The 15,621-nt window shown below is 45.6% G+C and overlaps 1 protein-coding gene across 10 annotated transcripts in view; it reads left to right on the top strand.

The window, feature by feature from the left end:
- The window catches only part of LOC147012928 (olfactory receptor 52P1-like), a 47,286-nt gene extending 32,252 nt beyond the window's left edge, over positions 1-15,034 (top strand). The window contains exons 1-3 of one of the 10 annotated variants that reach the window (XR_015051117.1): positions 6,325-6,835; positions 7,035-7,125; positions 12,961-15,034. Coding sequence is in view for 2 of the 10 variants with exons in the window: in XM_085854291.1 (XP_085710417.1) it covers positions 10,060-11,087; positions 12,248-12,266 (1,047 nt within the window). In the remaining 8 variants the exon portion in view is untranslated. The other 9 variants (XR_015051115.1, XR_015051112.1, XR_015051118.1 and 6 more) reach the window with 9 other exon arrangements.
- The last annotated feature ends 587 nt before the right edge of the window (positions 15,035-15,621 follow it).

The following is a 15,621-nucleotide window of genomic DNA, read 5'->3' as shown; positions in this document are numbered from 1 at the left end:
AAATCGTCTATCCGTATGCTTTCCAATCCAGCGATGGATAGTCGAAGGGGCCGTACACCATCTGGTGCGAAAGTCAAAAAGATCTTTACTTCCGTTTTTGATGCACAGGACGTCCAATCTGTCTCTTGTGATGCGTTCATCAGTTTTAAAGGATGGGGGCCGAGCGAGACCTTTGATGAACCGCCTCGCTTGTACCCTTCTTACAATGAATCGTTGCACCAAATTCCACCAGTCACGGTTTTATTCGCACTGTGGTATCGTTCCCACTGCAGGACATCTGTGCACCAGACTGACATCGGTAGAAGAAGAACAGGATTTATTGAGGGAAAAGGGGATGGGAAAAATAAGAAGTAAATCAAGAAATAATCAAAATAATTCTCATAAAAATAATGTTCCCAAACACACACGATACTCTCGACGTCTCGAGGGCTTTGAGACATACATAATGGTGGGCGAGCTCTGTAGATCTGCTTGAGCATTATTCGACGCATCTCCTGCCATAATGTACGTTGAAACCAAACAATTATGCGAGACGTTTATTAATAAAATAATTAGACTATCTTGCTCCTTTTACTCACTCTGGCCATTCCCCCAACAATATGTATACAGTCTGACCTCGACATTCGTGGTTCCGCTATTTGCAGACCCTGTGTATTTGCGTTTCATAATATGTGACCTGCTGCTACATTTCTGGCCCTCTGCTTCATGTATTCTGCTCTGGCCCTCTGCTTCAGGCATATTCTCAGTTTTTCTGACCTGCTTCCACATTTGCAGCCCTGTGCTTCACGTATTCACAGTTTTTTTGCGGGCATATTCGCGGTTTTTAACGGGTTTTTTTGTTTTTCCCCTTATGAATCAGGAACTGCCAGGATCCTATCCCCCTTTTCCACAATGAAGCTCTGCCCTGGCATTCACGGATTTGACATTCCATACATTTTTCAGGAATGTATCCCCCGTGATTGGCGGGGTCTGACTGTATACATACACTTAGTGTACAAAAATTTAGGAACACCTTCCTAATATTGAGTTTCATCCCGTTTTTCCCTCAGAACCACCTCAATTCAGCAGGGCATGGATGCTATAAGGTGTTGAAAGCGTTACACAGGGAAGTTGGCCCACGTTGACTCCATTGCCTCCCACAGTTGTATCAAGTTGTTTGGTAGTGGATCTCAACTTCAAGTCGCTCGTTCCATCTCATCCCACAAATGCTCAATTAAATTGAGATCTGTTGAATGGGAAGGTCACTGCAGAAATCTGAATTCACTGTCATGTTCATGCAACCATTCCTGGACAATCCCAGCCTTGTGGCATGGTGTATTATCCTGCTGAAGAAATCCATTCACAGATGGATACACAGCTGCCATGAAGGGATGCACCTGACTGGCAATGATGTTCAGATATCCTGTGGCATTCAAACGTTGCTCCACTTTTATCAAGGGGCCCATTGTGTGCCATGAAAACACACCCCACACCATCACACCACCACCAGCCTGCAATGTTGACACACAGCATGATGGATGCATGTACTCATGTGGTTTTCTCCATACCCTAATCCTCCTATCAGCATGAAACAGCAGGAACCGGGATTCATCGGACCAGACAATGTTTTTCCAATTCTCCAGTGTCCAGTGTTTTTGTTCCTTAGCCCACTGAAATCGCAGGTTCTTGTTTTTTTGGTGAAGGAAGTGGAAATGTGTACGGTCGGTGGCTGCCATACCCCGTTTGTGTCAAGGTACGATGAGTTGTGCATTATTTTATGGGTCTTCAACATCATTGTTGTACTGGACTGTCAGTTGACTAACTGTAGCCCGTCTGTTGCTCTGCACAATTTGTGTCAACCTCCTTTGGCCTCTTTCATCAATGAGCCATTTTCGACCACTGGTCTGCCGTTGGCTGGATGTCCTTTGGATGGTGGACTATTTTTGATACACACAGGAAATTGTTAAGCATGAAAAACCCAACAGCATTGTCGTTCTTGACACACTCAAACCGGTGTGCCTGGCACCTACTAACATACGCCGTTCAAAAGCACTCACAGGTTTTGTCTTGCCCATTCACCCTCTGGATGGCACACATACAAAATCCATGTCTCGATCATTTCAAGGCTTAAAAATCCGTCTTTCACCTGTCTCCTCCCCTTCATCGACACTGATTGAATTGGATTTAACAGGTGGAATCAAAAAGGGATCATAGCTTTCACCTGTATTCACCTGATCAGTCTATTTCATGGAAAGAGCAGGTGTTCCTCATGTTTTGTTCACTAAGTGTGTGTATATACTGTTACGGCTGTGGAAATTCGCATTCCACCATGAAGGGCCCGTAGGTGAGATATCTCTAAGTACATGTGTAGTTAGCCCCAAATCCGTTGTCTAGAGGGAATTTATGTGATTCATTCGGGCTGCGACGCTTTTTGATAGCCGTTTTTCTGTTCTATCTTTATTTTGAACCAACCACGTCTCAACCGCCATCACACAACAACCACCTTAACCACCACGCCAGCCATCGTCACCAACTACAACCATGCTCCAACCCTCAGACAACAGCCACGACCTTTACCTTCACAACTCAATCCCGCAAACATCGCATCACCGTCATTCCCAAACGGCACCATAACCATCAAACCACCACCGATAAACCCTCCACCACCCTCACCTCTCTCCTTCTGCGGCCATTCCCGCACCACCTGTGAACACTGAGCGTCGGGCTGTCTTGGGGTCGTTCAAGCGATACTCACCGAGCCGTGAGCGCAGATAGCGGCCTTTCCGAGGGAGAATTCAGATCAGGAACGCTACACGCCCACTTCTGATCCGTCCAATTAGCAAGCGCGGAGTGGCTTGGCCCCGCCTCCAGGCGCGTTTATGTGAAATCGATATATGCAAATTCTAGGATCAGGGGAGGTTCACGCCCACTTTTCCTCCATCCAATTGGCGAGCGTGGCTCCGCCCCCGAGGTCATCCTGATCCGGATATTTGCATATTGTTTTCTCCTGCCGGCCTATAAAACGGTGAGCGCAAGGCGAATCGTCGCAGAGTGTGGCAGTAGCAGTGTGTGTCAGCAGTGCAGAGTGAGTCGAGTCATCGGTGTGGCAGAGAGTCGAGTCGAGTCGGGTGGCAAAGTCATCGAGTTGGGTTCTGGAGTCGGCTGAGAAGAGTTGCGGGAAGAGGCAAGGAGCTCGGGTCCGAGGCGAGAAGGACGGCGGTCGGCGACGAGGTCGCGGTGTGGGATCGCTCGTCGCGGGACCCAAGCCAGCCAGCCTTTCTCCCTCCCCCAGGGCATCAACAATTCCCCCTTCCCCCCACGCTGAGATAGTGCAACAAGGGGGCCCCATTCCCACCCCACTCCAAACGTCGTGCCAACGAAACCCGCCAAGGAGGACAGAGTCGGGGCACAGCCACGCGGCCACATCTGCGTCTCGTCCGCCAACGCGTCACGAGGACGCGGGTAGGACCCCCCCCCCCCGCTGGTATCGTAGGCCTGGCCGATCCTTCAGGTCACGCGCACATATTGGCCTCCAGGCCCATCTGCCCCCTTGTCTATGAGGGTGGCTTCTTTCCTTTGCTTTTGAGTAAATGTGTGTTGGCGCCATCTGTAAAGTAGAACTGTAGAAGTGTTGCTGTGTGTGCGCGTAGTCGGTAGTAACTCTGCCTCGTCCTTGCTTTTATTGTTTGGGTTGCTATATGTGCATTTTGACTGTATGGCTGTATGTGTGTGCTTTCCGTGTGTCGCGTAATAAATGTGCATTGTGTGAACTGTTTTCTCGTTTCGCTTCGTCTTTTCTTTATTGACCCTCCATCCTGCTTCACGTAAAGGGTTTGTAGTGGGCTTAATACGCCCGGTAATTAATCTGAACCGTCCAAGTCGGCGATAACACCGCTCGGTTATCCCGATAGCACGGAACGGGCCGCCCAAGTGGCCCGTGTTCAGAGTCGACCTTCGGCGAGGTATGATCGCCCGGTCGACCATTCGCGCAGGTACTTTGGTACATCGAACTTGGCGAGCGACCCTATCCTGCACAGGTGGGCAATTGGCACGATCGTGGTGAGGTTAAACCCCCACCCATGACTAGCTCCCGGCGTTGGTCCGAGAGGGTCACGACAGATTTGTCCATTCCAGTGGGCGAGGCTGCCGCCATTCGAGTCGAGCGGCCGTCCGCACGCCGGCGGGTGCGAATTCGCAACAATATATATATATATATATATATATATATATATATATATATATATATATATATATATATATATATATCAATTCTTTTATTTTATTTTGTTTCCTGATATATTGATCGTTTTCCTGATGCTGATCCTGCTTACCAGATTCTCTCAGCGAGGGAACCTCATGCGTGGATAAGACCAATGGGCCAACCACGTGCTGCTTGGTTGCAGCAGATTGATAATCATCTCAAGGAGATGGGGATGGGCCGGTCATCTACCTCGGGGATGGCCAGATGGAGACCCCTGGAGTACTGGTGGATAGTGGATGCAACGACACACTGCTCCGGCGCATGCTCCCTTATCTTATCTAATCTGATCTACTCAGCTATGTTGGCCTAAACAACGCAGAACTCAAAAAATGACCAAATATCAAGATCTCAAAATGAAGTGAAAAGATCCTGGAAGTTGAAGAGTGCCGAAATTGTATCATAGATTGTTGGAGCAATGGGAATGATTAAAAAGGAACATTACAGAGATCTTTAAAAACCATCCCTGGGAATATTACTACAAATGAACTGCCGTTGGAAGCTTTCCAGGGCTCGCTGATGATCCTCAAAAGAGCAAAACTTTGAGAACAAAAAAATTTCACAAATTGGTCCATGAATCATGATCCCTTAATGAAACGGAGGTGGATACTTCGAGTCCTGGAAAGAATGTTCCACTTTCTGAAACCCGAATTATGGAGATAACAATCAACGACCGACACACACACACACACACACACACACACACACACACACACACACACACACACACACACACACACACACACACACACACACACACACACACACACACACACACCGTAGTTCCATCCTTCTCCGCTTCCTCTCTGCCCATTCCCATCTTATTCCTTTCCTCTCCCCTCCTAACTAACTCCAACCACCCCCTCATCTTGCCTCTCCCCCACTTCAATTCTCACCTTTAATTCCTGCTTCCCCTCCTCCCCCTCCACCCCAAAGTGGCACTGGAAAAGAGATGAAGATGGGTGACAACGGATAGTGAAAATGGAATATAATTTACTGTCAGACATTTGATGGTAATGACCACATTTTCTCCTAATTAGACAAGTCTTGAGTAATTATAAATGATTATTGTTGCTCCCATCAGAGAATTCATTTTCTATTTAATTCCTCTTTAAAATTTTACTTTTTACACAAAGAACCTTCTGTGTAGCATCATCCTCTTTTCAACCACCATAAGGTCAGTCTTTGTGACGTGTTTAACAAAGTTGGACCTTCCGATGGTTGTGATTGAGGTTATTCAGAAATGGTCCAAATGTGTTGCCACGTTTCGATGAACGATTCTCCACTTTTATTGTCCCTGCAATCAAATGGCCAAATTCAATGGTCTTCCTTGTGATCCAACGTTGATCACAATGTATGATCTTTTAACAGACGTTTTGTGAGACTTGTCAAATTGCAGACAACATCAGATTCATAAAGCTGAAGAAAACTTCATTCTCCTTATATTAACTTGCTGTCCCATTACGGTCAACCTGAAATCTGATTGTCATCAACGGTTGGTTTATCAGAAAGGAGTTTAAAATTCATATATTTTGCTTCAAAGCTGTACTTGTAAAATAAAAATCCAGACATGAGGACAAACACATCGATACTCGTCTCCAGCCCAGACTTGTTTCTTCTAGACCCGTCACATCTACCAAGGAGCACGACTGCCTTCGCCATCCTGTGGACCTTTGGTATCTTTGTCTTCCTTGGCGTTTTTCTGAATGGCCTTGTTGTAACAGCCTGCACTCTACGTTGCTTCGACAAGCCCATGGTTACGTATATCGCCGTTGCATCGGTGGTCGATACTTTTTGGGGAGTGACCGGAATGACCTCGTACACATACAGCATGACCGTCGGACCGAAGCTCATGAGGTTTGCTGATTGCCTCACCCAAATGTTCTTCCTCCATGTCGCCCTGATGGGCCAGTTTCTTGTGATTTCTCTGATGTACGTCGATCGCCATTGCGCCATATTTTGGCCGTACACATACGCGAATTGGACTGCCAAACGCAACAGCCATTTTAAGACTCTTGCTGTTGTTTGGTCTTTCGCAGTGGTTTTTGGTCTAGTTTTCGTTGTTGCAGCTATGTGGTTGAAATTCTGCAGCTCCGTCGTCGTAATTAGCGATGCCATTTGCTACTACGGCATGGTGAGCACAGCGGCTTGCAGTGACAATCGAACACCAAACATTGTAACAGGTACTGTGTTGTACGTGGTTGTGGGCCACAGCGCCGTTGTCGCAGCATTTTCAACGTGTTGCGTCATCCAAAAATGTCGCAAAGCCAGCATGAGCGACACTGGCTCGAAAGCTCTCCACACCTGCCTGTCACAGCTCGTCTTCTTCTTGTCCCATTTCCTATCTGTCATGGTGACATCATTTCTTAACAGAGGTTTTATCAGCAACAAATACGCTCATTTTGTGCTTATTCTGCTCGTAAACTCGATTCCTCTGATTGCAAACCCACTCGTCTTTGGCCTGAGAACGAAAGAAATCCGCGCACCCATTGTACGCGTCCTCCGACGGTGGAGAAATGAACGACAGCAGGTGACCGATTGTAACGTGGGGAAAGTTGATGTGACATGAGTCGAAGGCTCAAGGGCAAAAGAGAAAATGTAAGTGATTCATCTTTTTGACCCTTAATCATTACATGCCATCTGCATTACCCATCAGGTAACACACATTTTTGCTGCAACATTCAGCAGTGTTGTACACAGGTTGGGCACATTTATAGAGGGACAGCTTTGTGCGACGTTTAGCAGGGCTAGTGTGGTATTGATGTTGCTGAGCTTACAATCGGTGTTGTGTTGTCAGGCGATTTAGATGTGTTGGTGAGCAGTTGAGATGTTCTACTGGACTTCTTCTTCGTTCATATGTAGCTCAAGCCTGCATGGTGGCATCATTGGTGAGAGTGTGGCTGAGTTTCTGATGCAATGCCTTCTGTGGTTTGGCCAGAAATTTGTAATTTGTTCTTGGTGCCAGCAATAGCTCACAAACTCTTTGTGAAGAACAGAATGGGATCTTTAACGTTCACCAACTAATACCAGTAGACGGGACGTGCAATTTAACACCCATCCGAGGTACGGTACACACATTGATGAATGTCCTTCCCTGAGAAACACCAGGATGACCGTTTATAGCTGGGTCAGGAATCAAACCCAGGCGAAACAGCTGTGAGGCGAGTGTGCGTACCTCTATGCCATCCTGTCAGCCCGTTGAGATTTTGAGTGGTGTTGTCGAGTCATTGAGCAGTGTTGTTCAGATGATGAGTTGTGTTGTGGAGATGTTGAGCAGTGTTGTAGAGCCACTTAGTGGTGGTGTTGAGTCATTGATCATTGTTGATGAGCAGTGTTGTTGACATTTTGAGGGTTGTTGAGATGTTGGGGGTTGTTGGTGAGACGTTGATTGGTGTTGTTGAAACATTGAGTGGTGTTGTTGAGATGTTGATTGGTGTTGTTGAAACATTGAGTGGTGTTGTTGAGATGTTGAGTGGTGTTGTTGAGCGGTGTTGTTAAGACGTTCTTCTTGATTTATTTTTCATCCTTATGCAGCACAAGGCTGCGAGGTGGTATAATTGGCTGAGCTTGTGGTTGTGCAGTGCCATTTATGCAATGCCCTGTGCTGGTTCGAACAGGAATTTGTAATTTGTTCTTGATGTCGGTGATAGCTTGCCAAGTCTTTATGAAGGACACGGTGCGATCTTTAACGTCCAGCAACGAATGCCAGCAGATGGGACGACTGTTTAACATCCATCCGAGGGATGGTGCACACATTAATGAATCGCCCTGCCTGTGAAACACCAGGATGACAGTTTATAACTTGGTCAGAATTCAAAACAAACCCAGGCTCGACAGCTTAGCGGTGAGTTTGAATACCTCTTGACCATCCTGTCAGCTCGTTGAAATGTTTGTCAGTGTTGTGGAGTCATTTGCAGTGTTGTTGAGATATTCAGTGGTGTCGTTGAGATGGTGAGCATTGTTGAGATGTTTTGATTTGTTGTATAGCCATTTTGTGGTGTTTTGGGGATGTTGAGCATTGTCGAGATGTTTAACATTGTTGTTTCGCCATTTAGTGGTGTTTTGGGGATGTTGAACATTGCTGAGATGTTTATCATTGTTGTATAGCCATTTAGTAGTGTTTTGGGGATGGTGAGCATTGTTAACATGTTTTGATTTGTTGTAGAGCCATTTAGTGGTGTTTTTGGGATGTTGAGCATTGTTGAGATGTTTAACATTGTTGTACAGCCATTTAGTGGTGTTGTGGAGATGTTGAGCATTGTTGAGATGTTTAATATCGTTGTTTCGCCGTTTAGTGGTGTTTTGGGGGTGTTGAGCATTGCTGAGATGTTTATCATTGTTGTATAGCCATTTAGTGGTGTTTTGGGGATGGGGAGCATTGTTCAGATGTTTTGATTTGTTGTAGAGCCATTTAGTGGTGTTTTTGGGGATGTTGAGTATTGTTAAGATGTGTTGATTTGTTGTAGAGCCATTTAGTGGTGTTTTGGGGATGTTGAGTATTGTTAAGATGTGTTGATTTGTTGTAGAGCCATTTAGTGGTGTTGTGCAGATGTTGAGCATTGTTGTTGAGATCCTCCCATCTCTCCACTCTCACCACCTTCTGGCTACTCTCCTCTGAAACTATGATTCCAACTCCATTACTTTTTCCATCTCCTCCTGTGTGTAACATCTTGTATCCTACTCCCAACATCCTGGCCGTGTCCTCATTCCATCTGGTCTGCTGCACACACAACACTTCTCACCTTGTTTTCTGCATCATCTCCACCACCTGACTTCACTCCACTCCACTCCCCTCCATTGATCCCACATCCAGACTACCGAGCCTGAATCGCCACCGTTTTGGCAGAGCTACTTCCATCCTGGACAGCTTGTGATGTTGTCATCACTCAGCGATGCTGCCCGGGATGACCTGCTAGACCAGCTGTTATTACCTGCTGTTGCCCACACACACACACACACACACACACACACACACACACACACACACACACACACACACACACACACACGCACACGCACACACAGCAATCGTTCCTTCTGTGCTCGCTCCCCATTCGTTTCTTCTTACATCCCAACTCACTCCCCTCCCCCTCACCCTCCCCAAACCCCCAGGGACAAGCTCTGCAAAAAAGATGAAGATTGTTGGCGATGGATGTTGCAGATGGGATATCATTTAAAGTAAATTTCACCTCGTAATTTGGAAAATAACTTCATGCACACCTGAGATAGTTTCGATTTAGACATTATCTGAAAGACAGTTGATATTAATGACCATATTTCCCCATAATTAGACAGGTCTTGAGGAATTACAAATGATTATTGTCGCTCCCATCAGAGAATTCATTTTCTATTTAAATACTTCCATAAAAATTTACTTTCAACACAAAGAACCTTCTGTGAAGCATCATCCTGTTTTCAACCACCATAAGGTCAGTCTTTGTGACGTGTTTAACAAAGTTGGACCTTCCGATGGTTGTGATTGAGGTTATTCAGAAATGGTCCAAATGTGTTGCCACGTTTCGATGAACGATTCTCCACTTTTATTGTCCCTGCAATCAAATGGCCAAATTCAGTGGTCTTCCTTGTGATCCAACGTTGATCACAATGTATGGTCTTTTAACAGACGTTTTGTGAGACTTGTCAAAGTGCAGACAACATCAGATTCATAAAGCTGAAGAAAACTTCATTCTCCTTATTTTAACTTGCTGTCCCATTACGGTCAACCTGAAATCTGATTGTCATCAATGGTTGGTTTATCAGAAAGGAGTTTAAAATTCATATATTTTGCTTTAAAGCTGTACTTGTAAAATAAAAATCCAGACATGAGGACAAACACATCGATACTCGTGTCCAGCCCAGACTTGTTTCTTCTCGACCCGTCACATCTACCAAGGAGCAGGACTGCCTTCGCCATCCTGTGGACCTTTGGTATCTTTGTCTTCCTTGGCGTTTTTCTGAATGGCCTTGTTGTAACAGCCTGCACTCTACGTTGCTTCGACAAGCCCATGATTACGTATATCGCCGTTGCATCGGTGGTCGATACTTTTTGGGGGGTGACCGGAATGACCTCGTACACATACAGCATGACCGTCGGACCGAAGCTCATGAGGTTTGCTGATTGCCTCACCCAAATGTTCTTCCTCCATGTCACCCTGATGGGCCAGTTTCTTGTGATTTCTCTGATGTACGTCGATCGCCACTGCGCCATATTTTGGCCGTACACATACGCGAATTGGACTGCCAAACGCAGCAGCCCTTTTAAGACTCTTGCTGTTGTTTGGTCTCTCGCAGTGGTTTTTGGTCTAGTTTTCGTTGTTGCAGCTATGTGGTTGAAATTCTGCAGCTCCGTCGTTGTAATTAACGAAGCCATTTGCTACTATGGCATGGTGAGCACAGCGGCTTGCAGTAACAAACGAACACCAAACATTGTAACAGGTACTGTGTTGTACCTGGTTGTGGGCCACAGCGCCGTTGTCGCAGCATTTTCAACGTGTTGCATCATCCGAAAATGTCACAAAGCCAGCATGAGAGACACTGGCTCGAAAGCTCTCCACACCTGCCTGTCACAGCTCGTCTTCTTCTTGTCACATTTTCTATCCATCATGGTGACATCATTTCTTAACAGAGGTTTTATCAGCAACAAATACGCTCATTTTCTGTTTGTTTTGATCACAAACTCAATTCCTCTGATTGTGAACCCACTCGTCTTTGGCCTGAGAACGAAAGAAATCCGAGCACCGATTGTACGCGTCCTCCGACGGTGGAGAAATGAGCAACGGCAGGTGACCAATTTCAAGGTGGGGAAAGGAGATGTGACATCAGTCGAAGGCTCAAGGGCAAAAGGGAAAGTGTAAGTCATTCATCTTTTTGACCGTTAATTGTTTCACATTATCTCTACTTCCCATAACTTAACACGCATCTTTTCTCCAACATTCAGCAGTGTTGAACATCGGTTGGGCAAAGTTATAGAGGGACAGCTTAGTGGGACATTTAGCAGTGCCAGTGTGGTCGTGGTGTTGTAGAGATGTTGAGCAATGTTCTTGAGATGTTGAGTGGTGTTGTGGAGCCGTTTTGCAGATTTTGTTGAGATGATCAGTGGTGTTGTGGAGATGTTGAATTTTGTTGTTTAGACTATGAGTGGTGTTGTTAAGGCGTTGACCGGTGTTGGTCAGGCGTTGAACGGTGTTGTTGAGGCAATGACCAGTGTTGTTGAGGCATTGACTAGTGTTGTTGAGACATTGAACGGTGTTGTTGACAGGTGTTGTTGAGGCGTTGACCGGTGTTGTTGAGGCATTGACTAGTGTTGTTGAGGCATTGACCGGTGTTGTTGAGGCATTGACTGGTGTTGAGGAATTGAACTGTGTTGTTTACAGGTGTTCTTGAGGCATTGACTGGTGTTGAGGAATTGAACTGTGTTGTTTACAGGTGTTCTTGAGGCGTTGACTGGTGTTGTTAACCAGTGTTGTTGACCAGTGTTGTTGACCAGTGTTGTTGACGCATTAAACGGTGTTGTTGACAGGTGTTGTTGAGGCGTTGACCGGTGTTGTTGAGGCGTTGACAGGTGTTGTTGAGGCATTGAACGGGTGTCATTGACAAGTGTTTTTGAGGCATTGACTAGTGTTGTTGAGACATTGAACGGTGTTGTTGACAGGTGTTGTTGAGGCGTTGACCGGTGTTGTTGAGGCATTGACAAGTGTTGTTGAGGCATTGTCCGGTGTTGTTGAGGCATTGACTGGTGTTGAGGAATTGAACTGTGTTATTTACAGGTGTTCTTGAGGCGTTGACCGATGTTGTTGACCGGTGTCGTTGAGGTGTTGACCGGTGTTGTTGAGGTGTTCAGCGGTGTTGTCGAGACTTTGCTCGTTAATTGGCTTTACTGTACGCAGATATGCTTTTTATATTTGTAATGTTCCTTAAGTGCTTGTTTTGGTAGAATCAGATAACCACTCGTTGTAACAATACAACTGATGACGTTGACACACCATCATGTCTCATACTCTCATCGTTAAGGTCGAACAATGCTTTGTGAGTGAGAGGCCGAACAAAGAAACATTCGAGTTTGGATTCTGGATCCGCATGGGCAGGAAGGTGATTAAATTCTTCAGGAGAGACTTTCCTCGAAATACCCAAGCGATACAACTAAGGACGTCTTCGTTAACGATCGCCATTCACGCCACCATCTTGGGGGGTCGGCCGCAGGAGTTCTCCTGGTCCGAGTGTTCACGACCCAGACTGGCCAGTCCTGATGTTCACGAAATGTCCGTGCGGTAATCATACAATGTATATTTAACAGATGACCTGTGACGTGTGCATTAAATTAAACATATCCAGTAGTTTTGTTTATTTTGTTAACTTACATTTTGCACTTGAAATGTCGGAATTTTGCGCTGAAGGTCGTGGGTTGAAGACCCGCGCGACCTCTGACCTCGAACAGGTCACTGTGCTCAATGACAGAGCACCAAAGATTTTTAAACTTGTGCAATAAATATAAATTCTATAGTTTCATAAAATCTTTTCTTCTTGACACGTTTTTCTGTTTCAATTCATCGAGCGTGTGATCATCATGAAGAGATCTGGAGCTGTATATTTATTTTGCAATAAAAGTTATTTATTTGATTGAAGATGCTGCACTTGAGTAATTTCATCTGCAGCACAGGTACATCCTTCGCGCCTCGTGATATGACAATTACATTGTCTTCCCACATGTGGTGTTGCTGTCGCAGTCGTCAAACATGAATGCTCCCATGGATGTCCATCAGGAGCAACGTGTTGTTATGGTGTTCTTGGTGTCTGAGAAGGAGACCATTGGGAACATCCACAAGCGACGACAGAAGGCGTATGGGGACGATGCTGTCGATCACAGCACAGTTGCTCGATGCGCCGAGCGGAGAACGTCCGCATGAGTTGAACATGCCGATGTAGGTGACTGCCCTCGCAGTGGCAGGCCACGATCAACATGGACGGATGTCAATGTTGAAAAGGTGAACGACGTCGTTATGGCATCCTGACGCGTAACTGATGGACAACTGTCACTCCAACTGGACATGAGTGAAGCAAGCTTGTGCAGAATAGTGAAACTGTTGGGCTGTGTAAAAGGTCTGCGCTGATGATGTTCACCTGTCATCCACCTGGTAAATTGAACCCGATCACATGCGTGTTTTACATCGGTTAATATTAACATTTTCAAAATTATCGACTTTACATCAATAATTGTGGGATTTGGCGGGGAGGGGGGGATGGTGTGTTTATCATGGCAGGTCTTCAAGGTAAATTGGTCTTTTACGGAAGATATTTATGTCCACTTTCTATGCTTGCACACGGCCGGATCTTCAATAACTAGAAGGGCACTCGGTAGAGGGCATACCTCCACCAGGCCACTGGTAGGACATCTGATAGGACGTATTATCTGGATTGGACATATCTGATAGGACATTGATAGGATCTGATAGGACATATCCCACTGATAGGACATATGTGGATTCAGACCTGAACCAAAATCGAATCACCTTGTTCTTGTCACCTACCCAACTCATCCACCAAGTTTTATCACAACTCGTCCACAACGTTTTTCAAATATCATGCAATACAAAGTACGTATATAATTGCTGGCCCCATCCCTCAATGGTGAAGAATGACTGAGGAAATAAATAAAAAATTCGTAGCCGGATCCGTCTCCACATCTTCACCCAAAATTGAATCGATTCGTCCTCGTCACACGCCCAACGTGTCCAACTAAGTTTCGTCCGAATCCATCCACAACTTTTTTGAGATGTCCTGCTCACACACAAACAGACAGACAAGGGTGAACACATAATCACCTCCATGCACCTTCGCCGGTAGATGTAATACTAATAATTAATAATCTTACCCTTATGTAGCAAATGTCGATATTGCTTAAACTCCAAAATCGACATGATATGAGGCAGAAAGATCACCACCTTCGGTGGTAGCTGGTGTTCCAAACCATCTTCCATTATCTTATAATCTGGAGTATGATGTGTTGTGATCAATAAAATTTCTTTCAAAAATAACAAAAATTATTAACGGGATTTCCAACAATGTGCACATTTCCCATCGAAGGTGGGCCGAGAAGGGGTACTCTCTCTGGAGGGCCCACTCGTTTATGATCTACACCAATATGGGCCTGTCAGAATGTCCTCCAAGCTTTGTTGCCTGGGTTCGAATCCCGAGCCAGCTATAAACTATCATACCGGTGTTTCGTCTGCCAGCATTAGTTTGTGGACGTCAAAGATCCTATCGTGTCTTTCGCGAAGAGCAGGCGAGTTCTCTTCCGCATCCTGACCCAATTACAAATGCCTGCATCCATCGGTCGAGTATCCCGGATTGGAACTCTGAGCCAATGTAACCTCCTCGGCAACCTGATATGCCGAACAGAGCGAGAATGAACAAACAAAACAAAAGCATTAAACCATTCAAAGAGCATCTCGATCATCTGTTCTTGTTCTTTGCATTTTACGAGACACAGGTGAGGATTACCGCGACAGGTGTCCTGTATTTGTCATGTGTTCGGGACGATTGGCGCTCCCACGGTTAATCCTGATGGATGTGTATTCTGCAGTACAAACAATGGGTTTTAGCTTCAAGGATGTGTAGAGAGGAACACCTGAGGTTAGTGATGAGCGACACCTGACAATGGGTCATCAATTACATTTGATCGGTAATTCTGATGGATTATACCTGCAACGCTTACATATCATAGCTGCTCATGTGTTGTTGACTTTGAGTTGTGATCACGAGTTTTTGAAGATTCTGATCAATGCGAATTAAAGATTGCTAAATGACAAACGTGGTTTCTTCTCACCCAAACAAGTTCTATTATTAACAGTCAACGTTGTTATAATAGTATAAAACATTAGTAGTGCCTTTTAGTAAAATGTTGATGCTCATAATGTCTACATATGTATTGTAACTCGTGAATGCGTCAAAGTCAATCTGACCCCTCCCCCCAACGTGGTCTATTAGGTACCTGGGTCCTGGCTCTTCAAGTGTCCTTGGTGACTGCAGGGCCTGTCAGCACATGGTGCTCCCCGAGCCCAAACGACCTCTCCACAACTGGAGGTTTTTTTTTCTCCACTGACCTGGAGAGCCCACAAAAATACATGTCACCTCCCAACAAAGCTGCCACTTCAAGCCATTTGGCCCAATACATAAGCAACGAGCAAACCAATGGCCCTTTGTGGCCCAATACAAATGATACTCGGCCCATCTATCCTTGACACAATGGGCGACTTCTGGCCTTTATGGCCCACATGAAAAAGTGGCACAGGAGATGGCATGGCTGGACAATGGCATGGCAAAACTGAACAGGTGGGTGGCATGGCTAGATAGACAAGCTGGATGGCAGGTGAGTAACCGACAGCATG

This window comes from Eptatretus burgeri, chromosome 14 (genome assembly GCF_056783735.1).
Source record: "Eptatretus burgeri isolate ZD-2024b chromosome 14, Ebu_testis_v1, whole genome shotgun sequence".
Taxonomy (NCBI): domain Eukaryota; kingdom Metazoa; phylum Chordata; class Myxini; order Myxiniformes; family Myxinidae; genus Eptatretus; species Eptatretus burgeri.
Note: the sequence above shows the minus strand (reverse complement) of the source record. Positions and strands in the feature narration are given on the sequence as shown.